Source organism: Panthera tigris, chromosome A2 (assembly GCF_018350195.1).
Source record: "Panthera tigris isolate Pti1 chromosome A2, P.tigris_Pti1_mat1.1, whole genome shotgun sequence".
NCBI lineage: Eukaryota > Metazoa > Chordata > Mammalia > Carnivora > Felidae > Panthera > Panthera tigris.
Genome location: NC_056661.1, coordinates 164435042 through 164461509, shown reverse-complemented (window position 1 = coordinate 164461509; position 26468 = coordinate 164435042). Strand labels below are relative to the sequence as shown.

At 48.2% G+C, this 26468-nt stretch overlaps 1 protein-coding gene across 4 annotated transcripts in view; it reads right to left on the bottom strand.

The window, feature by feature from the left end:
* Positions 1-26468, bottom strand: part of DPP6 (dipeptidyl peptidase like 6) — an 854635-nt gene that overhangs the window by 188968 nt on the left and 639199 nt on the right. For all 4 annotated transcript variants that reach the window (XM_042976118.1, XM_042976101.1, XM_042976107.1 and 1 more), the window contains exon 6: positions 20082-20134. In XM_042976118.1, the coding sequence (XP_042832052.1) occupies positions 20082-20134 (53 nt within the window). The remainder of the gene's footprint in view (positions 1-20081; positions 20135-26468) is intronic.

Below are 26468 nucleotides of genomic sequence, written 5' to 3'. Positions count from 1 at the left end.
GAGCTGGGATGGGCTGTCCCTGTTGAGGTCCAAGCAAATGGCGGATTTATGAGCGAAATAAATGTTGCCAATTTTAAACCATCCAGTTTTGGGGTAATTTGTTATTCAGTCATAGTGAGTGCAACATCTGGCACGAGTACTGTGCGAGGAAAATAAGAAGGAAGCGTTGTGCAGCGTGGCTTAAGATGGTTGGGACACAGTGATCTTCATGGCATCATCAGAAAGGTGCAGACATTGTATTTATATATAAAGGGCAAAGCCACCTTCTCCGTGTCCCCCAACGACTTCCCACCAGCCAGCCAACCCGTCTATGGACAGATGAGATGAGGGAAAGTAAGAACTTACAGAACCCAAGTACTTCCCCCCGCCACGGATGAGCCACAATGTATGACGTCAACAGCCTCCCTCTAGAAATGCCTACCCACCCCTCTCAATGGATACGTCTTGCTTTCTTTCATTCTTCCCTCTGTATTATCTCTACCCCACTCTCCTGAAACATTTGCCACTTGTTTTTTACCTCTTACACTTGCACGTTAGTCACGGACACCTGTGTGGTCAAGTATTTGGGAGAAGTTGTTGGAATTATTTGTAGAGGGGATGGTAAAGCCCACCTCTTGGGTGCTTCTCAGGATAAATGCGATGATTTGTGTAAGGTGCTATGAGCATTTTGTTCAGCAGACTACAAGACTGGTGTGCGGGAACATGTGATGCGTGTGGTGAGTGAGCGTCTCTAAGCAGTCCAAAGACCGCCTGCGTCGTGAGTCCTGAGGAAGTCACTTAAGAAGACACAGAGTCCTGGTCTCTGTCCTCCATGCACTGTGCACAGAGAGGAACTCCTTCTTGCCCCGTCCCCTCTTTTGCCCTCAATAACGTCCCTCCTGTGCTCCCAAGAGCTGGCCCTGGACTCCTAGCACGTCACGGCTTCCCTGCAGTTGGGGGGGGCCTTGCACTAAATTTGGTCAAGTACATGCAGCTTCTAGGAAGTGTCCTAATGGAGTCAGTCTCCTCTTCTTCCCTTTGTTCTCTCCTGCTAGCTGAAAGTTCTGTCCACCAAGGACTGTGAGGCAGAGGCCACCAGGCTGGAAAGCAAGATGGCGGGCCTGGGTCCCCAACTCTGTGGGCATCTGCCTGGGGGCCCGGGATGTGAGTCAGAGAACAAGTTCTACTTTGTAAAAGCCCTTATTATTTTGGGTTTTCTATCTCCCTGGATCTGACCAAATCATTCCTAATACATCTAGTTCCAGAGGCATCTTAGAAATATACACTTTTATAAGCTCTCCAGATGTTTTCAAAATAAACCAAAGACTGAGAAGTGGCCTCGCTAACCACCCAGTGTCTGCATCTCAATGAACCGCACTCTGATCGTGTGGGCTGCCCGTGGCTCTCCGAACGAGCACCGGGTTGCTGGCTGACCACGGCACCTCACCTAGCCCCCAGGACCTGATCACACATACACTGCACACACATGTAGCAGGTAGGGGCTCTCGGGCTCTGAGCACTGTGGTCCCTGATGAACGCTCCTTCTGACCAAGACCCAAGAGCTGGGTCTACGATCTGAAGACACTAATGAGGTCCTTTGAGGAATTATTTTGGACCAATTTAACTCTATGTTGATAGCAAAAATTAAAAAAAAAAAGCACAAACTTCACAATGATAAATCTGACCAACGAACAACCTGGAGAAGCCAGATTGCATTATGTCTCTAACAGCTCAGGGAGGGAATGAAAAACAATAAATTAGAAAGCGCAGAAGTAATGAAGAGTACAGAGGAAAAACATCTTTGGAGTGAAACCGATTCAGATTCTGTACCACATAGCTAAGTGGGGTACAGGCGAAGGCGCTGAGGTCCAGCCCCCCTCTCTCTGCAACTGTCTTGTTATTCAAAGTCCTGTTTTGCAGGGATGCTCTGGGCAAGGGCTCCGACAGGCCAGCTGTGGCCAGGCTGGCGCAGAACGAGGCAGGAGGGAGCCTTCTGGGCTAATCCTCGTCAGAGAGGCCCTCTGCCACCTCCCACTCACTCAGAGCGGCCTCTTCCCCAGGGCCGCCCATCTGTGCATCACGAAGGCTGAGCCAGAAGCTGAGCTCAAGTTCTGTGCCGAGCAGTTGGAGGGAGACTCAGTCCTCACGGAGAGGAGCCCAGCAGCTTCTCTGCAGCTCCCTGATGTGGCCACACGCACCTGGCTGGGACCTCAGTGCACTGATCTGTCCTGCCTCTGATGGCCCTGCCTTCTCAGGCTGGGCTCCATCGCTAAATGCCAGGGCACCTGTGCCAGGTGAGTCTCGCTGGGAGACAGTGCTGCGGGCACGGGAGCCAGGGTTGAGTGGAGGAGAGCACAGGGGCTCCTTCTCACAGCGACACACTCCTGAGAAGCGTCCACATGGCCAGGCTGGTCCTCAAAATCTTCCCTCCTTTTCCGCATCTTGTCTCTCCCTCCCTCCGCCCTCCCCCATCTGTTTCTCTTTTGCATTTCCTGGAAAATGTCCTCACCTTCGTTTTTAAACCTTTCTGTCCAGTTTTCATTTCTGTCATCTTCTTAATTTCTAGGAGCTTTTTGCTTTGAAATGTACAGAACATTACTGTGTTGTCTCACGAGAGCAATGTATCATCTCTCCAAGGATGCTGGCAGGAGGCTCTGTCCCCATGTTTTCTTCTCCTCGCATGAAGACTTTCACATCCACTCCTGACCAGTCATCCACACTTCACCGGATCAGGGGCTGATGAGCTGACGGGCAGTTCTGAAGAGCGGAAGAAGCATTTCCTGGCCCATCCCGTCCCTGTTGTCAGGGTCTCGTGGGGACGACCCGCGGGCCCCCGCCCTGGGGGGCAAGTGCGGCCGCTGCACGTCTAAGAGGAAGACGGGGGAGAGGGTTCTTGCCGCCCGCCACACACAACACTCCTTCCTCGATCCAGACCTTACACTGCTCCCCGTGTTCCTCTGCCTGAGGCCTCTGTTCTGTCCTCTCCAGGAAAGAAACCCCTCATCTCCTGAGGACCTATGGAGAGGAACTTGGGGTTCTGAGGGCTTCATAATTCCCAATCTTTCTTGTTTCTCTTCCATACCCCCTTCCCCAGCCTCTCATCAGGGGTGATGTTCTAAAGATCGGATCCATCAGAACAGAAGCCACAGCCAACCAGGACAAATGGCCCTGGCGGGGGGCAAGTTGAACACCACCTGTGCTGCGGGTGCCGAGGGCCTTGGGGTCCTCAGAAGCCAGGTCGGGCCTGGCCTGGGAATTGGCTGCCTTGCGTTGGCTTAGCGCGGTTCCCCCTTCCTCTGCGTTCCAACTCAAAGTTTGGTTTCCTCCTCATCTTCTCTGCTCCCCAGACCACTTTCTCTTATATGGGTGGGGGTCTGAGGGCATCTGAAAGTGGTAGAGGCAGCTGTGCTGTCTTTGCCTGGAGCTCCTCACCCCTTCTTCCAGAAACTGCTTGTCAAGTCGTAGTAAGCATCAAGCCTGTGGGAAAGGCTCTGTCACCCAGGGAAGTGACCCGTGCTGTGCTCAAAAGCTTATTCTGAACCCGTCGCATGCTATGGGCCCAGGGGAGGGCTACAGTGGGGGGAGCTGACCCGCCTGGGGAGGTCAGGCAAGGCTTCCTGGGGGAAGCCGCGATGTAGGGGAGATGCAAATGGCGAGTAATGATTCTCAACGCTGTGATCCCTGGAGGTGTGTGGGTGGAGGAGTGGGGTCTGGGAGGACAGTCTTCAAGGCAGAGGGACGAGCCTGTGGAAGGGCCACAGGGTGTGGGGGACTGTGGTCAGCACAAGGCTGAAGGCAGTGCTGTGGGGATGGAGAGGGAAGGGGACAGGGGAGAGTGGGCCTCAGATGAGACTGCTTCCAGTGTGGCGATATGGGCACCTGACGGGCACCCCTCAGCCAGCTGTGCTGCAGCAGCCAGGGGGTATGGCGTGCATGCGGGGCCCTTCTGTGCCCTCCACCTTCCTATGTGCCCACCCGGCACGGCGCATCGGAGCCTCCTACCCTCACACCTGATGCCTACAGACCAGGAACCTTATGCCGCTTGTACCTTTGTATTTATATTTGCACCTGCCTCACCATTGGCTTTTATAAACTGCAGCCTCATGTTTCTGTTCTGTTTGCATTTATATATGGTCAGATGTAAAGAATAAGCTTTTTGCAGGCAAATGCTTATTTATTCTGTGCTCTGTGGTGCCAGGGACAGATGTATAGTAAAAACTGATGCATCTTCAGTGCGGGATGGCTGAAAACACCGCTTCTTAAACTCTGAGAACGGGGCTACACGCGTGCTTACCAGGTTCTTCATCATTACTCTTACTTTAAATATCACACATCTTGATTCGCAGGATTCATAAAGCTTCTCACATGATAACTGGTCTGTCTATGCGGTGGCTTCCCCAACCAAGTAGGAAACGTGACGTTGGAAAGATTGCCCCTTTTTTCTGTAATCCATACGCAGTGCCAAGTATTCTGTGAGCGTACGTACATTGACTGATTAAGGATGCATAATTAACTAGTCACTGTTAATCTCCTAAACCCTTCCCGGGACGTATGATTTCTGTCGTTCGTCTCCACGCGCGCACAAGATCATCATACTTCCGGAGACGACGAGATTGGCTGCTTCCTTTGCTACGTTGTGCAAAACCTCCTTTGAATTCACAAAACAATCTTGAAGGATGATTAAAGAGTGATGTTAGAAACTGGCAAGAACTTAAAATGGCAACAGGGTCACATCGATGCCAGCAAAACTATTTATCATTTACCTCTGGATCTTGTATGGGAAGTGTTTCTTCAACAGAGACCAGATGGGAATAAAGCACACGGCCTCACAAGGACGGAGAGAAACGGGGCTCACCTGTGCTCAGCGACCCATCATTCCCTTTTATTAGTACTGATGTTTCTTAGTTATAACACAACCGAGTCTACGAACGCTACAAATCCCATTACTGAACGCCTTTTGTCAGTCCATCTCCCGGAGCATCGTTTTTATTCCTTGAGACCTTAGTCCTATTAGTTCAGATTCTTTGGAGACACTTGCTTTCTCTTCTCATGACTTTAACTCTGAGCTTACTTCTTTAGTATAGATTTCTTCCCCTTGGCCATCTTGGGGGTGGTGTTGACACGAGTGCTGGTGATGGCGGTCGCTCACCTGCAGAGGGCAGCAGCGAGTTAACCGCAGGACCACACTGCCTGGCTGTGATGCTGGGTCTGCCACTGGCCAGCTGGGCATCTTTCCTTCCCCATACCTGGTTTTTCAAATGTAAAGGGGGCTGTGATAGTCTTTACATCATAGGCAAATTTTAAGCTGTCAAGGAGGGATATACACAAAGTGCTCAGAACAGTGTCTGACAGAAACCTCTATCCAAGGGGTAGCCATTTTTTTGGTTATGATTAAATAAAACTTCTGGGGTCAACAAATGACTTTTTGAAAACATGGCTCCTTAAATAATCCAATTTGTTGGTAGGCAAAAAGAAAAACACCTTGAAAACAATCTGGACAAATCTTTACATCAATTAGCATTTCCCTCATCTAAAAGCACCCTTTTATACATTCTGTGGGTCACTGTCATAGACCTGCAGGGATCGGTTAGAGCCTACGAATTCCTGAGCAGCTCATGTTAAGGCCCTCTGGGGCATCTGTCCCAGAATCTCTATCTGACCCCATTTAGCGAGGAATCCCTTAAGTTGGATGGAGAAGAATGTTTTTGCGACGTTTTCTCTTTATGAAAATATTTCACATATCATTTCACTTGTAGAGACTACTGTATGGATGGCAACAACCTTTCCACAGCTCTGGCTTCTCATGACAAATTTATGACTTGGAAGTATTTTCAGGCTGACTTTAATGGGGTAGAGGTGGACGAGGGGGAGAAAGTGCTAGACTTAAATTAGGAAGTTTTGTTTTTAGGATTCTCCTCCTCCCCCCAAATAAACACACACACACACACACACACACACACACACACACATGCACACACTCATCACTCTTCTCCATGGACTGAAAAAACATTTTTTACCCATGAGCGGGTGCTCTGTCTTGTGACAAAGAGTATCTTTTCCATTGCAATGCTATTTAGTGGCCGGGATTACATTGGTAACAAGTCCCTAGGGGACAATGTGATGTAACTTGTCAATTATTGTTTGGTCTGCATGAAGATGATAAGGGCATCTGGGAACTCAAAATAATGACAAGATCACTTTTACAGAAAACCTTTCTCTGCCTGGGTCCAAATTCATGCCCAAAATAGCAATGGGTGCCATAGAGCCAAGGGACCCGGATTAGCACCATGCTGTGGATGAAATGGGCGTCTTGCCATGAACAAGGAGCTGGTGGTGGTGGAAGGCACCTGAACTCTGGAAATAAACGTTTCCCATGACTAAAAACCACATTTTTGGCATCGGTGAAGTGCTGAGGATGAAAAGGTAGAAGTCAGGCCTCATCACTACCCATCACACTGACACCATCATCGACCACGAGGCCTGCACACACTGGTCATCACTGGCGGGGGGGCGGGGGCAATGGTTCTCTGTCAAGGACATCTTGCTTTCCTATTTTTTAGTTGACTTTGGTTATATGAATTTTGTGTAATGTTTATTTATTTTGAGAGAGACAGAGGAGAGAGAGCACAAGCAGGGGAGGGGCAGAGAGAGAGAATCTCAAGAAGGCTGTCGGCACAGAGCCTGCCTCGGGGCTTGATCTCACAAACCGTGAGATCATGACCTGAGCCGACATCAAGGGTCAGATGCTAAACCGACAGAAACACCCAGGTGCCCCTGGTTATACAAATTTTTACGGCCTTTCTGTAATGCACATATGTTACTGGGTTAATAAGGAAATAATAGGACGTAATACCCTTTCCCATCTCTGTACCCAAACCACTCAGTGTGTTTTACGAAGGCAGCTGAAATAAACCGAGCTAAGCCAGCCAGTGAAGGAAATCAGACAAGGCACCGGTAAGGTTGGAACGTCCTTCAGGACATAGCTGCCTGGACCACCCTTCTTGGAGAGGCTGCTACAGGGTGGGGCCTGGCTGTGTTCAGATGCCTGATGTGTTCAGTGTGTGAATTCATACCGATCTCTTAGGACAAGTTGCACCTTGGCCAAATTCATAAGAATCGAAATAACCAAAGGGAGAATTTGTTAATTTTTGATGAGAAACAGAGCAGGCCAGTTGGCCAGAGGCTCATGTTAATGAATCCGTTGTGTGAGCCTGTAATCAGAAGGTAGCTGGGAAGCCGGACACAGTGGGCAGACAGCTTGAAGTGCCCCCGTATGGTGAGCTTTTCCTCCAGCAGTGTGGGTAGACACTATCTTTTTTTTTTTTTTTTTAATGCTTCTCCGGGCTTTTCTGTCTGCATACTGACCTTTCTATTCACCCAGACTTTCTTCAGGAGGTTTCAATACATGCGGTCAGATTTCTTGCCTACAACATCATCCTGACTGAGTTCTCGGCCAGGTCAGGTTCCCCAGCCACATGATTTCAGATGGACACCTAGACTGTGCCCACAGGGACCCCGGCACTCAGAACCACTGGATTTCAGTAACCCTGAAGGGGCAACCTTTCCCCCTTCATCTCGGGGTTCTTGCGGGGGCAATGGAGGATGGTTCCTTTTAAGCTCAACACCGGTAAGTATGAATTTTAATGCAAATATATTTGTGTAACCTCTGTCTTTCCCCAGTCGCATGATGATTCTGACAACCCTCCTGAGCAGCTACCTCTAGCTGTATTTTAGGAACAAGGAGAAGGAGGGCAGTTACACAGGACGGCGGGTTGGCAGGAAAGCCCAGGTCCTCGGCCTTCACCCCGGGTCCAGCAAGAGCACCTCCACCGAGGAGTGCGGCTCTCCACTTCCTCACGGGACAGAGACCCCCAGGGGGAGACTTTCTACCAAGGAGTGGCACCTCACTACTTCCAAACCACCAAGAGCCCCTCCTCCAGCTCTCTTGCCAGTTGACAGGCTGTTTGATTTGCCAAGCCGGGATCGTGCAGGTTGACTGGAGCAAGGATCGCCGGGAGCTGTGGTCCTAAACGGGTGGTCTGAGACCACACAGGGTCCTCTAGGTATCTTCCCGCCTGGCCTCGCAGAATGGCTATATGTACTATATAATGCTGCACAATTTTATTTTGATAGGGGTCAATTATCTACTTCAGAGAGCTTTCATTAGTCCTATCCAAACGGGAAAACAGCACCAAGGTTAGCTATTGCTCTCTGATGTCGAACAGAACATAAGCAGTCGCAGTGTTTCATGACATTGCTGTTCATAGGACATGCACACGCACTCCCTGAGCAGTGGCACCGGGTGAAGTCACCAGCTTGGGCTTATCAGATAACACTGGTCGCTGGGTCATCCCCAATCTGACAGTTCTTCAATACGGTCCTTACTACGAGCTTCCCATCACACTCCAAGGGAGCAAAAAGAACCTACATAAGACGAGCTCCGTGCCACTCAGTCCATAATTTGGCTGGAGTCTCGCTGGGTTGAAACGCAGGGGAAGGTGGCGTCACAAAGAGAACGCCACGCTTGGAGCCCGGACAACTGAGTTAAAACCACGCCAACCACTAGCTGTGAGGTCCTGAGCAAGTTGCTTCAATGGGGAGTCTCAGGGTTCTCCTCTCAGAAGTGGGGATATGACCGGCACCCCATCATCGTTGAGAGTACAAAACATGCTCTTGTAGGTCTCAGTGTCAAACGTGTAACCAGCGGTCACTAAACACTTGTGTATGTGTTTGTATATGCATTCGTTCATTTATTCCCTCATTCATAAGTGCAATCAAGGAGAAGGAAGCAGGAAGAAATGTGGGCTGATGTGGGACTGTAAAGTCCTGCACAGAGTAAAGAAAGAAGCAGGCAGGTGACAGGAACCCAGAAAGCGCGATGAAGGTGTGACTTCTCCCTGGAGCAAAGGGCATGTCCTGGGAAGAATGGTGTGGAAGAAACGGACTGGGACAGAGTGGATGGAGCCCTGGAGGCTGATGGCATCTGGACATCATGTAGTAGGTAAGCAGGGATTCCTGTGCTCTGGGACAGGAAGAGGAATGAAGAACAGGTAAGAGGGCTGTCCTCGTGGGCTGTACCAGAAGGAGGTGGACCGGGGGCTGGGGGTGATGCCCGTCTGGCTAAGGACACTCAGACGATGCCCAGGGGAGCGGGCTGGGTCCCCAGCAGGACGCTCACAGATAGCTTCTGTTCTGGGTGAGAAACCCCAGTTCTGATACCAACGACCATTAAATGCATGGCTCGCATCAGCCCTGGATGTGGATTTTTTCCTCTCCTTTTACAAATGGTACCTGGGGTGCCTGGGTGGCTCAGTCGGTTGGGCGTCCGACTTCGGCTCAGGTCATGATCTCGCGGTCTGTGGGTTCAAGCCCCGCGTCGGGCTCTGTGCTGACAGCTCAGAGCCTGAAGCCTGTTTCAGATTCCGTGTCTCCCTCTTTCTCTGACCCTCCCCTGTTCATGCTCTCTCTCTCTCTGTCTCAAAAATAAATAAATGTTAAAAAAAAAAAAAAGAAAGAAATGGTACCTTACACTCCATTTTGGCTGATTATGTCGGGAGCTTCGGCGAAGTGTGTGTTCGCCCTGCCCTGAAAGCCGCTCCAAGCATTTCAAAAAGTCAGTAGAAATTCACATTAGGGCCATGATGTGATGACTCTGGGTCAATTTGCTCAGAGATGTAAAAAACTTGACCTTCACATTAGTAATTGGGAGCGGGCTGTCCAAACTCCTGTGTTTATGAAAGAGGTTGACTTTCCAAGTGCTCCAACCTTCCCCTATAGTTTGGGCACCTGCATCCATCTTGCTGGATGCAGAAAACAGAGCTACAGGCTAGGGTTAAATTAAATTCTAGTCCAGACAGGCAATAGCATCTGTTTTGCAAGGCTTCTTCTTAATCTGGGCATTTGGCCCATGGCACCATGTCGACCTTGCTCCTGTGAGCCTGCCAGCTGAGCTGAATCCTGAGCTGAGTCAAATACATGCTCTGGGTTGGGGGCACCTTGCATACCAATCACCCCCCAGGGCAGGCCAGCACTGCCTGCCTGTCTTTTTTGCAGTATTATAGTCAAGATGTAATAAAAGAATGGACAAGAAGGTCTGAAAAAGCCTACAGTGCCCTCTCAGCAGAATGGCCTTTGCTGGTGCTGGATGGGAGCCCTGGTGTCAGAAAACAGGTCCCCAACACAGTCACCAGGCTGTCCAGGTGTTAAGGGTCCTATACACTGCTTTTCAGCTGTGAAGCAACAGGCCCACCCAGGACAAGACCAAATCACCAGGACAGTTTTGGATCTCATCCTTCCTTGGTCCTTCCTCTAAGAAGGGTGGTTCTTGAAAAGAAATCCTTTCCCGGAAATCTGTCCAGGAAGTGAGGGATCCCAAGGGCCTGGAACTTTCCCAATGGCTCCTGAGGTTTACGCCCAGGGGCTTATGCACATAACAGCCTCTTCATGAGGGTCTGCTCTGCTTCCCACCTCTGACCTCCTACGGTGCCCACCACACACTTCCCCATGGACCTGTCATTCGTAGAGTGCTCCAAAGACAGCAGTTGTGGGGACGAGAAATGTGCAGTCAGGTTGGACAGCCAACCCTGCAGTGCCCGCATCGGGGCAGGGAGAGCTCGGGGACAGGAGCCTATGTAGGCACATCTGGCCAGTCACGTGCAAGGATGGGGTGAAGGACAGGTAATGAACCTAAAAAGGGAGGGTCTAAACCGCACAGCCACTGTGGATAATAATTCAGCGATTTTTTTTTTATTGAGTTAAACATACATTTACTGTGCAAATCAGCAATTCTCCTTCTAGGTATTTACTCAGGAGAAATGAAAACCTACCTCCATATGCTATTCTGTATGCAAAAATTCACGGCAGCTTTATCCAAAAAAGCCCCAGGCTGGAAACAACTGAAATGTCAAATGGTGAACATGTAAACAAATTACGGTGTATCCATACAATGGGCCAGGTCTCAGCAATAAAAAGTATGAAACGCAGACACAGGCAATAATGTGGGGGAACTTTGACGGTAGTCATGCTAACAAAGAAGCCAGCCACACAGACGATGTGAGTATGACTCCACTTGCAAGACATTCTAGAAAAGGCAAGACCACGGGGACGGACCCCATGTCACTGGCTGTCGGGGACAACCACAGTGGGTGAAAGTGGTGCACGATGGGATTCCTTCTGTCTTGGTGTTGAGATGCTCCCCTGATGGCACCATTAGTCAAAACTTCCTGAAACCTTACAATTAAAACCGTGTGTTTTATGTTTTTTTAATTTTCAAATGTTTTTATTTAATTTTTGAAAGAGAGACAGAGCACGAGCGGGGAAGGGCAGAGAGAGAGGGAGACACAGAATCCGAAGCAGGCTCCCCAGGCTCCGAGCTGTCAGCACAGAGCCTGACGCGGGGCTCGAACTCACAAACCGTGAGATCATGACCTGAGCCGAAGTTGGACGCTTAACTGACTGAGCCACTCAGGTGCCCCCCCCAAACCGTGAGTTTTATTATAGGTCAGTTATGCTGCAACGAGCCTGCGATTATACACATGTGACCGCCGCATGCCCGTCTTTCACAAGCCTGTCCACCCCCATCGTCCCCTCCCGCCATCCACTAGAGCCGCTTTCCCGGTCAAGGGTGCTGTGAAGTTCAACCTGAGTCAATGTCACCAAGGTAAACAGTTGGGGGCTCGGTGTCCAGCCCTCTGTAGGCATAGTCTGGAGCACAGAGACGCAGAAAGGTGACATAAAAACAATACAAAATCAACGAGGCAGCAAGGGGTACGCATGGCCTTTCCATCAACCGCCCCGAGGCTAGCACGGTTTTGGCACACGCTGGCTGCTCCATTACGTCCGCGGCAGAAATGAAGGCACGGTACACGCTACAAGCACCTGGCAGGTCCAGCCGTCCAGGGGTGTCTGCTCGGTGCCCGGCACTTCTCTTCAGGAAAAGGTCCGTGAGCAGGAAGAGGGCTGACCCCGGGGATGTGGACAGCTCCTCAGGTGACCGACCCTCACGCCCGACGGAAACGGCTCAGCAGGCAAGCCTCTAATTTCACGTGACTTAGACCGTAGAGGGGGAGTGTGCACAGCACAGACAAAAATGCATGAATCCGAATGGGCGGCTCACTGCTGATCCCACTCGGTGGAGCCCATGGCAAGCTCCCGCACTGGCAGGACACGGGGCACACAGAAGCACCAGGGACCGTGCCCCTGGCTGGGGACGAACCCAGGCGACCAACAGCAGGCCCTGTGTCACCTCTGTGGTTTGGACCTCCATACTAAGGAGCCTCTCCCGAATATCACTAAACAAATCGCCCCCATCACCATTAATCTGAGGCTGGCTGTGCTCTCTGAGCTTGTCAAGAGGACAAGGAAATGAACGTTTCAGGGGAAACTTCAGTCACTTGTTTCAGCTCCAGCTACGTTTAGTGATGACAGCAAGTGATGGCGGGGCAGGCCTGGCTGATCCCAGAGCCGGGCCCCGTCGTCAGAGACTCATTTGCTTGACGGGGGTGGGGCCCGGCACGCATCTTCTTCCGAGTCAACACTGCTCAATCACTGAATCCATTTCCTCCCACCGTCGGCCAGCATCGAAGGAATGCCTCCCACGACGGGAACAACTCAAGAGACACGAACATGCAGCTTAGAGTCAGCAAGGTCACAAGTGTGTTTTTCACTCTTCACTTGGGCTTGTGGCGACAAATGATTTGGTGGGAAAGAGTGGTTGAAACCACCTCCTTCTGCCTGTGACTGATGGCTTTTCTCTGCCAACTGGCCCAGCCCTGGTGTATGAGACCTCTGGCACCGGGGAGAGTAAGGTGTGCGGGGCACCCCCTTCTGCACAGCCATGCTGTCCTGGGGCACCAGCCCCCGTGGGTGCAGACACAGTCAAGCCCCTGCCAGAGAAACCCTTCTCTCTGAGGCCTTAGGGTGAGGGTGAGGAGTGTCAGGCAATGAATGCATACTGAAAACATTTCTGAACATTCCACTCAGAAAAAACACATATTTACAACAAGGTGAGTAGCAGTTTAATGCCAGGATGAACTGTGGTGGGAACTGGGAACCGTGGTGGGAACTCTGGGGGTTCGGGCAGTTGGCGGAGGACTCTTGGAGGAGGGGGTGTGGGCGCTGGGGCATGAAGGGTCAGAGGCTGGGGGTGCAGCCACACAGGGAGCAGGAAGTCTGGAGCACGTGTGCAGGTGAGGACCTCCAGGAGCACGCCGTCTGGGGGCAGTGCTTGGACACGCCACTGATGTGACCACGCACGGGAGCATGGCACGTGTCTTCCTCCTCCCTCACTGCAGGGCAGAAACATCGATGTCTGCACGCTTTCCCACAGAGCCTGGGCATAGCCCTCGAGTACTCAGCTCTACCCTCAGAGCTCTAGTAAGCCATTACAATTGATCCGAGTTGACATTGAGGATGACATTTATTTTGTGCCCAAATGCAGGGGGGTTAATTAGACTTGGCCATATCACGGAAGATCTTGGTTCCTCCGTGAATAGAGCGTGTAGTGCTTTCCACACACCAAAGCAGGCATTTAAACGCCCACCTCATTATTCTAGTGTTTCCTATAACCTTTACATGAACCCTATGAGTCAGGCATTTTATTTCCATTGTACATATGGAGTAATTGTGCCTGGAGAAGCAAAGTAACTCTTCCCTGATTACACAGGTAAAGAGGCAGCCTGGGGATTTATTCCCAGATCTCTTTGACTCTAAAGTCATGTTCCCTTGAAAATGCTTGCTAAGAGTTTGTATTCTGGAGGGAGGAAGGCGGTATGTGTGGGGGTGGGGGGAGGCAAGAGAGCAAGGGAGAAGGGGGCGAAGGACCCAGACCAAGTGCTAGTGTAGACCTTTAGGCTGTCCACAGTTCTGAATATTAGTGCAGACCTCTGAGCTGTCCACGGTCCTGAATGTTAGTGTAGACCTCTGAGCTGTCCACGGTTCTGAAAATATGTGAAAGCCAGTAACGGTGTGGTGGGTTGGGGGGGGGGGGGCGGCGCAGGGAGATCTCCCCACCCCATGCCATGATAGAGACAAGCAAAGTGGTATTTTAAGGACATCACTTTCTTCTGCCTTTTGGCTTCACACTTGTACATTATACGAACAATCGTATTCATGCAATTCCTGGCAGCTGTGAGGGTAGAGCCAGAGTGTGTCTGCCTGGAAGGGCCAGCAGCAGGGCCCCTGGGGATCCATGAGAAAAGGCCAGGAAGGAAAGGTGGTGAGCCACCGAGGCACTGACATGTGCTGAGAATTCTCATCACTGCCCTTGTGAACTCACTACCTTGAATCTTCTCATGCACCAGGCTCAGCTCACAGCGGGACACAGGCTGCTGAAGATTTAATTAGAGGGACATGGAATAAACACTTGAAATATGTCTTCATTTTCCAGGAGAACACAGGCCACCCATAATCACTAGGAGTGTGGTTTCTCCACCCACTGAGCTCTGCCACGTTCCAAGCCTTCGTTACTCCCCCTGGCCAGCCTCCTGATGGAGTCCACGCCCCAGATCTCCTCTCCCTTCAGTCTTCTCCACACATGCACGAAACTCACCCAAGCCTGCTGTTTTCAGCACATCTGCTCTACGTAATCCCTATGTTCTTACTATGAAGACCCATCACACTAGGGTGGCATTAGGTTCCTTACACCTCAGTGCTATCCTAACACCCACCCAACCCTAACTCTACCCATGCAGAGCCTGTGTGAACATGGCCTGGGCCGGCACCCCACGAATTCCAGAAGATGCTGGCTCAGTGCAAAAGTCAAGTCTGTTTAATGACCGACCAAACCTGGAATATCTCCTCTGTCTCCGGCTACTGAAAACAACAACTCACTCAGCTGTAAGGCTCAGCATAATCCTGATGCCCACAGCTTTCTCTTCTTCTGTGCTCAGTGTTTAAAATACCCCTTTGGGCCACTTAATTACATACTGTTACAAAGTCTATATCTTTTCTTTTCAACAGGATTTTGAACTTCTTAAGGATATCAACCATGCTTTCATTACTCAACACAGCGTCTCAATAAATACTTGCTGACTGGGGTGCCTGGGTGGCTCTGTTGGTTGAGCGTCTGACTTCAGCTCAGGTCATGATCTCACGGTTTGTGGGTTCAAGCCCCAGGATGGGCTCTACGCTGACAGCTCGGAGCCTGGAGCCTGCTTCGGATTCTGTGTCTCCCTCTCTCTCTGCCCCTCTTCTGCTCACACTCTGTCTCTCTCTCAAAATAAATAAACATTAAAACATTAAAAAAATAAATACTGACTTATATCATCTTGTTTGTTTCCACTGGAGGAAAAACCTGAATGCCTTACAAATTAATTGTGACAGGTCAGATTTAGATGTTATGGAAAAGAATTTACTGAGCATGGAGAATTATAGATAGCTGAGGCTACAAACATCTCCTTTAAGAGAGAAATTATAATTACCTGAGTGTCACAGAATAAGCCTTAGCTTTGAACAATTATTGAAGGGAATTTTATTCTTTTAAAAAAATGTTTATTTATTTATTTTGAGAGAGAGCAAGAGAGATAACAAGTGGGGAAGGGGCAGAGAGAGAGAATCCCAAACAGGCTATGCACTGTCAGTGCAGAGCCCGACATGGGGCTTGAACTCACGAACCGTGAGGTCCTGACCTGAGCCAAAGTCAAGAGTTGGACACTTGACTAACTGAACCACCAGCTGCCCCAAAGGGAATCTTAACCTTATACGGGTGTATCATTCCTCCCCTTAGAAAGGATTTCAGCTGACCAGAAAGTAAAGTGTAATAATATTTAATCACAAGACTACAAATATATATAGGTGCATGCTACAATATTAAGAAATCACATTCCCAAATGTTCACCGGAAGCAAAATTCTCTACTGTGCATTTTGGATATATCGCTCCACTTAATTGTTACAATGTGTCTATGAGAGGAACACTATTATATCATCTTTTTAAAAATATGGAAACAGATCTGTAGAAGTATGACAACGATCAAGGTCAGTGGTGGGTTGAGGATTCGGATTCACACACTTGGGACCACAGAGCTGAAGTAAATTCCCACATCATGCTGTGGGCAACATACACTGTGTGTAGGTTTTTATCCCAGATGTCCAGTTACTAAATAAACGCAATGCCCTCTGTATCCCAGCCCATGAAGTTAGAGAGTAAGTCTGGGCAGAAAGACCTACATCTCAGTTTACAGTTTTCAGATACAGAATGTGACTTCACAGGTCAATTAGAATTCCAAAGGAGTGCCATTTCTGTATACTTATGTTTGGTGCCTAAAAAATACCAGTCAACGAGCTAACTTTGGGCAACAAAATCCACAGAAGATGGCCTGGCATGTAAACAAAGCTACGTTCACATATTTCTTGGTGTCTGTTCCATTATTACTTTGTTTGCCAGACCCCAAATGCCAAGGCCACCCAATTAAGAGATATGCCGAATTTTTCTTAAAACTGATTTAGGTTATAAAGGGGATACTTTTCACTAGCCCATATGATTTTCAGGATGATGCTAGTAAATATAAGAAATTGTAGTCATACAGAAATAAATTCTTTCTTTTACAAAAGCCCTCAAGCCAAAGAAAAAAACTAATTCAAGAAAAAAGTCATATCAGGAAAATGTCAAGAAGCAGCCAAGTCTACAAAAATAAGTACTTCTATGAAAACACATGATGGATCCTTAATAGAGAACATTGAGCCAGGGCGATAATCTCTATTACAGAAGATTGTTTTATTTTGCTGACTTTCTGATATGCGAACTTAGTGAAACATTTTATGTTAAGAATGACTAGCTTTTTAAATCTGGGTTAACAAACAAATTTGTGTAAAAGATACCTGTTTAAGAATACGCTTTTTGATCTATCCGTAGATAGGTCCATAGGGTGTGGAAGATGAACAGATTTTCCCTTAGGTTTTAGATCTTTGAGTAGATGAAAATACTGCTGCCCCGGGATTCTCGCTGCAGCTCTAGCCAGTATGTGCAAAGGACCGGACCCAGCTCCCAGCTACAGACAGAGGTTCGAACTGTGATGGGGGATGCGGGCGCACGGGACAGGGAGGGCCTCTTTCTGGCTTGTGAGTGACACAGAAAAACAAGTAGACCCTCCCCTAATTCTTCTGCCTCTGGCAAAAAGGAAGGAAACCACAATTCAGAAGGCATTGAAAAATTAATTCGACCCTTCTCTGTGACTGGTTGGCCAGCCTGAAGCCAGGACAAAATTCAAGTTACAAATGACAGGTAATCCCATCCTTCAGACTGCATGGCCTCCGGCTTCCAGTGAAGTGTTTAGAGGAGAAGCAGAGAGAGGGAAGTGAGAATTTGTGGCAAAGTACAGATCTGTGTCTTCAGAAGCACCAAGGAAAAGCTCCTTGTTTTTGTGCATGATGAGTAATGCAAATCTAAATAATTTAATACAAGCTTATTTTTGTTTTATTAAACATTTTTTAATGTTTATTTTTGAGAGAGAGAGAGAAAGAGAGCAAGTGGGGGAGGGGTGGGGTGGGATATGCAGAATCTGAAGCAGGCTCCAGGCTCTGAGCTGGAAGCACAGAGCCCGACTCGGGGCTCCAACCCACAAACTGCGAGATCATGACCTGAGCCCAAGTCAGATGCTCAACCGACTGAGTCACCCAGATGCCTGCTTATTTTTGTTTTAAAACCATAATTGTGCTTTCCTTTCTACCCCAAACCCACCTACGGTACAAGCCTTGGAAGGCGGGCTGTATCTTTTCCTGCCACCCGGTGGCCTGGTCGCCTGCACAGGCAGTGGACTTGAGGCATCGCTAAGGTTGCAAAGACTTGAGGCCTGAGGGCTCATCTGGTTCAGAAATCCACTATCTCACTAATACAAATGAGGTGTCAACACTATTTAGAATTAATTAATTGATTCATTTTCCACAAATGATCTTATGACAAAGAGGAAGAGGTGGGCGGGCAAACAATGCGAGGTTTGGAGATGCTGCAGTTCATCTGGGTGATGGGCTGGGCCACCGACTTCCTCATCCACCAGGGTTCTCTTCCAGTAAATGTAACAAGGAATCGGCTACATCTACCAATCATACAGAGGTGCTTAGGGAAAATAAACTAGCACCACTAAAGATCCAATATTTGCAGCTGTAATATAACTCAAGGGGGTTGTCTTGATGGCTTAGGGTCTGGAGTCAGCCAGGCTGGCACTGGATCCCAGCTCAACTGTACGTGAACTAGGAGATGCTGGGAAGTTACTTGATGTCCCAGGTCTCACTGTAAGTGGGGGTAAGAATGCTTTTCTTGGGGCTCCTGGGTGGCTCTGTAGGTTGATGTCTGACTGTTGCTTTCAGTTTCGGTCATGATCCCAGGGTCATGGGATCAAGCCCCACATTGGGCTCTGTACTGGGCGGGGAGCCTACTTGGGATTCTCTCTCTCTCTCTCTCTCTCTCTGCCCTTTTCTCTCCTCTCTCTCTCAAAAAAAAGTGCTTTTCTTGCAGGCTGTTGTGCTAGAGTAACGGTGCACAGAAGTCAATCTATAAATGACAGCAATTATTATTACTGTGATTATTTTTAAAATATTGAAGACAGTACACTATGTGTTGACAATCTCTACACATAGAGAGGGGGTATCATCATCATCGACATGAAACAAAGTCACCAACATGAAACAAAGTCATCAACACAGACTATCTCCTCCTCTGGTTTGTCGCTGGTCTGGCAGAACCTTGTACAGACTCCAAATCTATTTCTAAATTCTGACCGATGCAGTAAAGTATTAACACAAAGTGTTAAGCATAAAATGCTTTTCGAGTTTTGAGTCTTACAAATTTATATAAGATGGAATGAAATATTCATCATCTATAATACATTCTATCGTCCTACAAGGGGTACATAAATCTCATGGCATAATTACACCCTTGACTACTGTGACCTTTGAAGATGCACATCTGCTTGGAAAAATGATAGAATAATTCCTCCTCAGTGGAAAACATCCGAGTTTATCTTTAAAATAGGCTTTAAATGAAAAATTCCTACAGACACTTAATTTTTACCACAGTGGATCGCCTTCAGTTTCCTTGAGCTTGATTTGTCTAACAGCCCACCAGAAACTATGAATCTCACGTTGCCTCGGATCTACACACAACTGTCATTTGTCTGAAGTCCAAATGAAATTATTTTCTCCATGTTTGTTTTCCAAGGAGATGCCCACATTCTACAGAAATGGAGTAGAAAGCAGATTGGAAACATTCATGCTGTTGATTGATGCTCTCTTATGAAACTTTTCAGCAATTCCTGTGTGCTCAAGTCAGGAAAATTAGGATGCCTCCCCTACATATTCAGAGGCAATGCACGCAACATGGGCAGCAGCACAGTTCAATTTCTTTGAACACTTCCTGAGCCCCTCCCCTTTTCCAAGCACAGCAAGAGGAGCCCCGGAGGAGTGAAGGAGAGGCTGAGGCGGGGAACAAGAGTCTGGGGGCAGGGGAGGTGACGACACAGGAGGACGGAGGAAGGGAGAGAAATAAAAAGGCATCCTTGCCTCTTCTTGCTAGCTCTGGAGCTGTTTCGTCATGTGTCTGACTCAACAAATGGCTTCGGCAGACTTTAACCAGTGTCCTTCCTGCCTTTGGACTCTGGAGACAAGCTCCCGATAGGGCACCCCTGTGTTGTGCGTGGGTATCAGGCATGTGCTCATGTCCCTCCTTCCCACACACACTTCTGGGTCGCAAATCATGCATTTTCGAGAGACCAGGTAAGTTTAGGGGTGCCCCTCTATTTTGGATATAACCGGAACTCTTGTGGGAGTCCGAGGGCCATCCACTGTGCCTGGGAGGTTGCAAGGCACAGGGGAAAGTCCGCCCTGCACGACCTTGACACGGACCTCGGGAACCAGAGCAGGAGACAGGTGGAGTTGTCCTACGATGGGGGCTTTACAAACGGCAAGTAACTGGACTCATGTCACCCCTGAGACCCTTGATGTAGTTAGCCAGGGAGGAGCCACAGAGGCCACACATCAGGATGCTGCACTGTCAAAATAGAGCTGTCCCATCACCTGCCCTTAATTCCATGAACGAAGCTACTATTCAGTGTTCTATGCCTTCTTTGTTCTGAATATTTCTCATTAAAAGAAAATGAAAGAACAATCTTACCCATGAGGAATTTTGCTCAGGACATAGTATCCAGTGTAGGAGTGTTGGTATATCTGAAACAGACAAGACAGAAAAAAAAAAAAAAAAGAAAACAAAGCAAGCATTGAGACAAAGGCTGTGACTGTGATATTTTTCAGATCACTGTGAATCCCAAAAAACATTAGGGGGACGAAAAGGAGTTAATCAGGAGACCCGGAGGCAACATCTTTAATTTACTTAGGAAGTTAATTTGCACATTCTGTTTATTTCACTTTTGTCATTTGCACATTGTTTACAGGGCAGCCAGAGGCTCGATATTATCCCCATAATCAGCTGGTTTTTGTGATTAAATCAGGGGCACAGATTTCCAGCTCAACTACGTGCAGTACAGCGTGAATGAGGTCACCAGAGGCAGTCAGTCAGCTGGACCCAACGGGACCGTGAGACCCTTGTAGCGTGGGACTTCCCTGTAAATGACGGCACATTCCATTGTGTATCCTCAGTGAATACAGACGCCAACACAGGCTTCACTGGGCAGCCCCCTGTCCTGCTGTAGAATGTGATGTGCACCTTTCAGCTTCGGAGAGGGGTCAGCAAATGAAGAACTCAATGCAAGAGGGAGCATGGCTTTTAAAACTAAGGCAACAAGCAAAACTCTGTCTCCAAACTCCTATAAGCCCCAACCTGGAGCCTCTCTTAAACTCTTGAGCCAGGAGAGGATTTCCTGACCCATAAATGCAATGAAAGGAATGCAAGGAATGACCAAGAGAAGGGACAACACACAATGCAGGAAGTCTCGGCATTCACCTCCTGCTTTCTGGACAGAGAGCCTCCCCAGCGTTGGGATATGATGGGTTACCCTGCAGGGCTGAAGCAAGGAGGTACTGTAGTCCCTTTCTTCTACCTGTGTACTTTCTGAGAGTCAACACTCTGTGTGGGTAAACGTTCAACGACCAGCATTTAAAACCACTTCCTAGGGGCGCTGGGCTGGCTCGGTCAGAGGGGCGTGCGACTCTTGATCTTGGGGTTGTGAGTTTGAGCCCCACGTGGGGAGTAGAGATTACTTAAATAAACAAAGTGTAAAAAGAAAAAAGAAACCACTTTTTTTTAATGTTTATTTTTGAGACAGGGAGAGAGAGTGTGAGTGGTAGAGGGGCAGAGAGAGAGGGAGACACAGAATTGGAAGCAGGTTCCAGGCTCCGAGCTGTCAGCACAGAGCCCGATGCAGGGCTTGAACCCATGAACTGCGAGATCATGACCTGAGCTGAAGTCAGACGCTCAACTGACTGAGCCCCCAGGTGCCCCACAAACCACCTTTCTAAAGATAATCGGTGAGGAATGTGCAGGCCAAGGAAGACAGATCCATCATGAAGCACATAGAGTAGAGGAATATATTGGGGTGCTGAGGACAGAGTGAGCCTGCCAAAGAGAACAGGCAGGACTGTGCTAAGCTCACCAACCCCCTGCCTTGTTGGGGCCCCCGGATTAACTTCTGGACAATCATGGTGGATTGCAGTTGCTTGGAGAAAAGGAATCCAGATACAAAAGTAAACAACAGCCTTCGAGCCCAGAAGATCTTTTGCTTCTGAAGATCCCAAGGCTCTGGCACCAGAATGATGGGATGTGGGGTGGCCTGCTGGGGACAGTGGGTGGCATATGACTGGGAAACGTGTCCAAATACTGCTTTGGTTATGAATAAATAGCCAGCAGGCATACAACTGTGCAGGAGAACTTCACGGACCTGCGGGGTGACTGATAAGGAGCAGAGGAACCCAGCTCTGCTATTTCTGAAGTGACGCTGCTTCCCCAGGAGAGAAGGGAGAGCCGTGTCCCAAGGAGATCACTGCCCAGACAGCACCCACCAAAGGACCCTGTGCTTTGACTACACTGCCTCTGAGCTGGATGAGCTTCCTCAGATGCAAGAACAGAAGCTCAACAGACACAATGCAATTCTCTGCAGTCATGGCACATGGGCCCTGTGCTACACGGCACTCCTAAACTCCGGAGGCACCTGCTCATTCTGTTTAATCTCACTCTATTGTCATGGTGACCCCAGGCAGGCAAAAGGTAACCTTTGTTTGCTAAGATAGGAAAGTGAGGTAGGCAAGGGCAGGGGAGAGAGGAAAAGGAGGGGGAGGGGAGGAGTGGAGGCAATAAGGAGGACGAGGGGGAAGGAGGGGTGGGGCCTAATTCTGGGAGTCTATCATATAGAAGGCAGCAGAAATGATGGTATGAGACTTCAGAGACCAGGCTGTCAAAGGAATCCTGGCTTCCTGCTGGCTCTCTTTCAGGTCATTGCTCTGGGGGAAGACAGCACCATGCCATTAAGAACTTTAAGCAGCCCTAGGGAGAGGTCACGTGGTGAGCAACCAAGGTTCCTCTCCAACAGATCACCAACAGCCAACGAGGAGCTGGGGAGTCTTGCCAACAGCCACATGAGGGAGCTTGGACGTGCAGTCTTCGTCCCCAGTCTAGCCTTCAGATGATGCCGCCCCGGCTGACACTCATGACAGACCATGACCCAGAACCACTCAGAAGAGAAGGTCTTGGATTCCTGACCCACAGTAACTTCAAGATAATAAATGTTGGTTGTCTTAAGCTGTTCAGCTCTTATACAGCCATACAGAAGTGACAGATCTAGTTTAAATCCAGACGAAAAAGGGTAACTATTCCATCAGATAGGTACAGACTTCTAAGTTACCGGATTCCCTCCTATAAACCTCCAGCAACTTTTAAAACAAACAGAAAAACAAATCCCTTATCAAATCAGTTTCAGTACAGAAGTGAGGGGCTGGGTAAGACCACTCGTAGACCAAACACTTGAAGGACGTCTTTGACATTACTGTACAGGGCAGCCCAAAGTGTCAGAAGTGATGATGAGGGTGAGGCTGAGGAAGTGGAAGGTGAGTGGCTAGTGTTCATGGAGCATGTCCTACCCATCAGGCGGTGTGCCAGCCCCTCGGAATACTGAAGTCACTCAATTTCTGTGAATAGGCATCAGCACCCTATCCTGAAGACAGAAAAATTGAATCTTAAAGAATTCAAATCAAGCTCAAGCAAGGTGTGAGCTGAGGTCTGTCTCTCTCTGATCACTGTGTTGGAAACTGTCTGAACAAAGGGCATATCTCTTAACTCTCAAGTTACAAGTCCAAGTTGATGGCTGTCAACTGAAGAATCCAGGATCCCAACTGATACAATGACCATGCAAAACTTCATGGTTGAAGGACTTCCTTTTTTAAAAAAATGTTTATTTTTGAGAGAGAGAGAGAATGCCAGCAGAGGAGGGGCAGAGAGAGAGGGAGACAGAGGATCTGAAGCGGGCTCTGTGCTGATGTGGGGCTTGAACCCACAAACAGCGAGATCATAACATTAATCAGGGTCGGACTGTGACTGACTTAACCGACTGAGCCACCCAGCAGCCCCAGGACTATTTCTTTAATCCATCTGGACACGGTGATTTCCATTCACTCCCTGGTTATGCCATTCTCACACAAACACCCAAAGTTGGTCTTCACAAGCCTCTTTAAACACGCCTCTGCCTCTGAAATTCAGCCCTGGGAGTATCTTCTGACTGGGACCAATGAGAAAAAAGGAGACTGAACTGATATAACCTCATAAGGGCAATGGTAAGAAGAAAATGAGAGAATTACCCATTCTCAATTCTATGCCTGTACTGTTGGGTTAAAAGAAAAAAAAAAAAAAGCATGTGTGGATAGAAAATGTAGTAAAATATCTGGAATACCGAATCACTAATTAGAAAGATGGAAACAAAAATGGGAGTGTTTGGATGGCTCAGTCAGTTAAGCATCTGACTCTCGATTTCACCTCAGGTAATGATCTCACAGTCTGTGGGTTCGAGCCCTGTGTCTGGCTCTGTGCTGATGGCATGGAGGCTGCTTGGAATTCTCTCCCTCCTTCTCTCTGCCTCTCCCCTGCTCATGCTCTCATGCTCTCATTCTCTCTAAAAATAAATAGATAAAAACAATTTTTTAAAAGAAAGGCTCTAATTTAAAAAAAATTGGAGAGGATGCAGGAGAGACAGGTAAAATCTGGATGTGCCAAGCATGCACATGAAAGAAGCTGTCTGGGGTGAACGTTAGCACAAGTGGGACCCTTAGGAAAGAAAGTGCACTTAGGATTGAAGAGCTGCTCTTACAAAAGGATGGACGAGGGAGGGCCATGTCACAACCTTCTAAGATGGAACAATCAAATATCACTCTCTTCCACAAAGTGTTCTCTCAGCCCAGAGCCGAGAGAACCACAGGCACAAAAGAAAACTACTCTTTAAAGAGCAAATGACTGATCTTGAATAAAAAAAAAAAGCGACATGTCACTGGAAGAATTTGTTCCTTAGAAAGTCTTTCTTTTTCTTTTTTTTCCTGCTCTCTCTGTTGTGTTTATGTTTCTTTCTTTAAAATAGACTCTTAATACTTCTGATCATGGAGAAAAGTACAGGGCTGGAAGTTGGTAAGAACACATCTGGTTATTTTTCTAAGAGCGCATTTTTGGGAGTTCATGGATTTGAGTTATTTTGGTTTCTTCCCACACTATCAAATTCCCCGTGGAAAATGAATACATAAAAACCTGTTACCCAAAATGCGATTCACAAGATGGGAAAGCAATTTCAGCAAATTTTCTTTCTGATATATCATGAAAAATGGTTGATACAGGCATCCAAAAATTGGAATAAATATAACCAGTCGAAGGTTCTTCCTGGGAGAAGTTCACATTTGGTTTGCTTCTTCTAGTTTCGAAACACCTGCCCACAGGTCATCCCCTCTGCCCTCCATTGCTCCCGCGGAGCCATACTTGTTGTCTATGGTCTTCCCTACCTCAGCCTCAGTGCTGACACTCATGACCCATTGTGCACACTCATGCAGACTCACTTTCCATCCTCTTCCTCTATGAAATCATCTACTCCTGTAGTTTTAAACCACACTTCCACCTAGGCATCCCTACCTCATGCCTCACAAGGACCAAAACCTCAATATTCTCCAAAATAAACTCTTCAATGATCCTTAAAACCTAGTTCTCCTTTGATATGTCCCATCTGAGTTGGTGGTTTCATCATCCACTCAGAAATCTGAGCTAAAAACGTAGTCTTCCTTGACTCCATTCTTGGTCTCCCTTGAACTTCTGCTCCAGTTCAATCCATCCTCAAATGGTGCTGAATGGACTTCTTCAGTCCTTCCCAAATCCACTGCCCATTCTTCACTGCGATGGCCTTACTGCGGACCTCCCCTCCATCTTTCCTCTCCTGCACAAAGAAGCTACCCTTTCCGAGACTAACCTCAGCTCTCAACCCGTTCCCTTCTGCTTCCTGACGGACTTTAGGGACTCCTGCCTTACAGGTTTCGTAAAAGACCCCACCTTACATGTTTCATCTCTCCCTTTCTGTTGTTTTGTCTCCCAAATCTGCAAACATAACTCGAAATCTCCCCCATTAAAAATAAACATCCCTGGTCATATCCTCCCCGAACGACTCCTTCTTTTTAACTATCATTGCGCTGCATGAGAAAAGTCTGTGGGGCCTCACCTTCTGTGCACTTGTAACCGGTGCACTTGTAACATTCTCAAACTGCGATCTCTAAGCTCATTTCCAGCTGCCAGACATGATGGTGTCAGCTCAATGTCCAGTCTGCTCCACGTCTGTGCCGTGGGTGATAAAGGTGACAGGAACCGCTTTCTGTTCTTCCTTCTGTGACAGGTCACTGCCTCCAGGACCTTGCCTTTCTCTCCTGCTGCTGCAGACACCTTCAATGGATGCAGGCACCAGACCTGCCCCCCTTTGCTGTTTTTCACCTTGCTGGTCTACACCTCTGGTCTGGTAGATCCCATTCATTCCTTTCTTATGCAGCTTTTTACTGAATTTACATTTTTATGCTTGACCTATCTTTTGAGCTCGAGGCTCCTATTTTTAGCCTGTTTTGGACCTTTCTGCATGGCTATTTTTTCCCCAAAACTTGTCTCCCAAATGTAACAGTTTAGAAGCCAAATAAACCATTTTCTTGCTAAAGAAGTCTCTTTAGAGACTTTACAGCAGAGACCTGCTAAAGGTGGTCTCTGACTAGAAAAACATTGGCATTAGCTTCAAGTATTCCCAATTCCTTATTTATTTTATTATTATTGTTATTTTTTACCGTCCACGTACAATGGGTTTCCAAGTGTCACCGGGCTTGGTAACTTTGGAATGTCTCTTAAATTCACACCACACTTTCTACCCTCAGTAACACTGCCCTGGTTTTGGATGTCTGTGTAACCGCAGTGATCTTCCGGTTGGCCGGCCGGCCTCCTGCGCTTCCCACATTCTATTCATAGAGGGAATTAAATGTACTGGAGGGTGTGGATGAGCTCAGAGTAAGATTCTCCTGAGTTAGGGTCAAGACCACCATGGCTGGGACACATGGG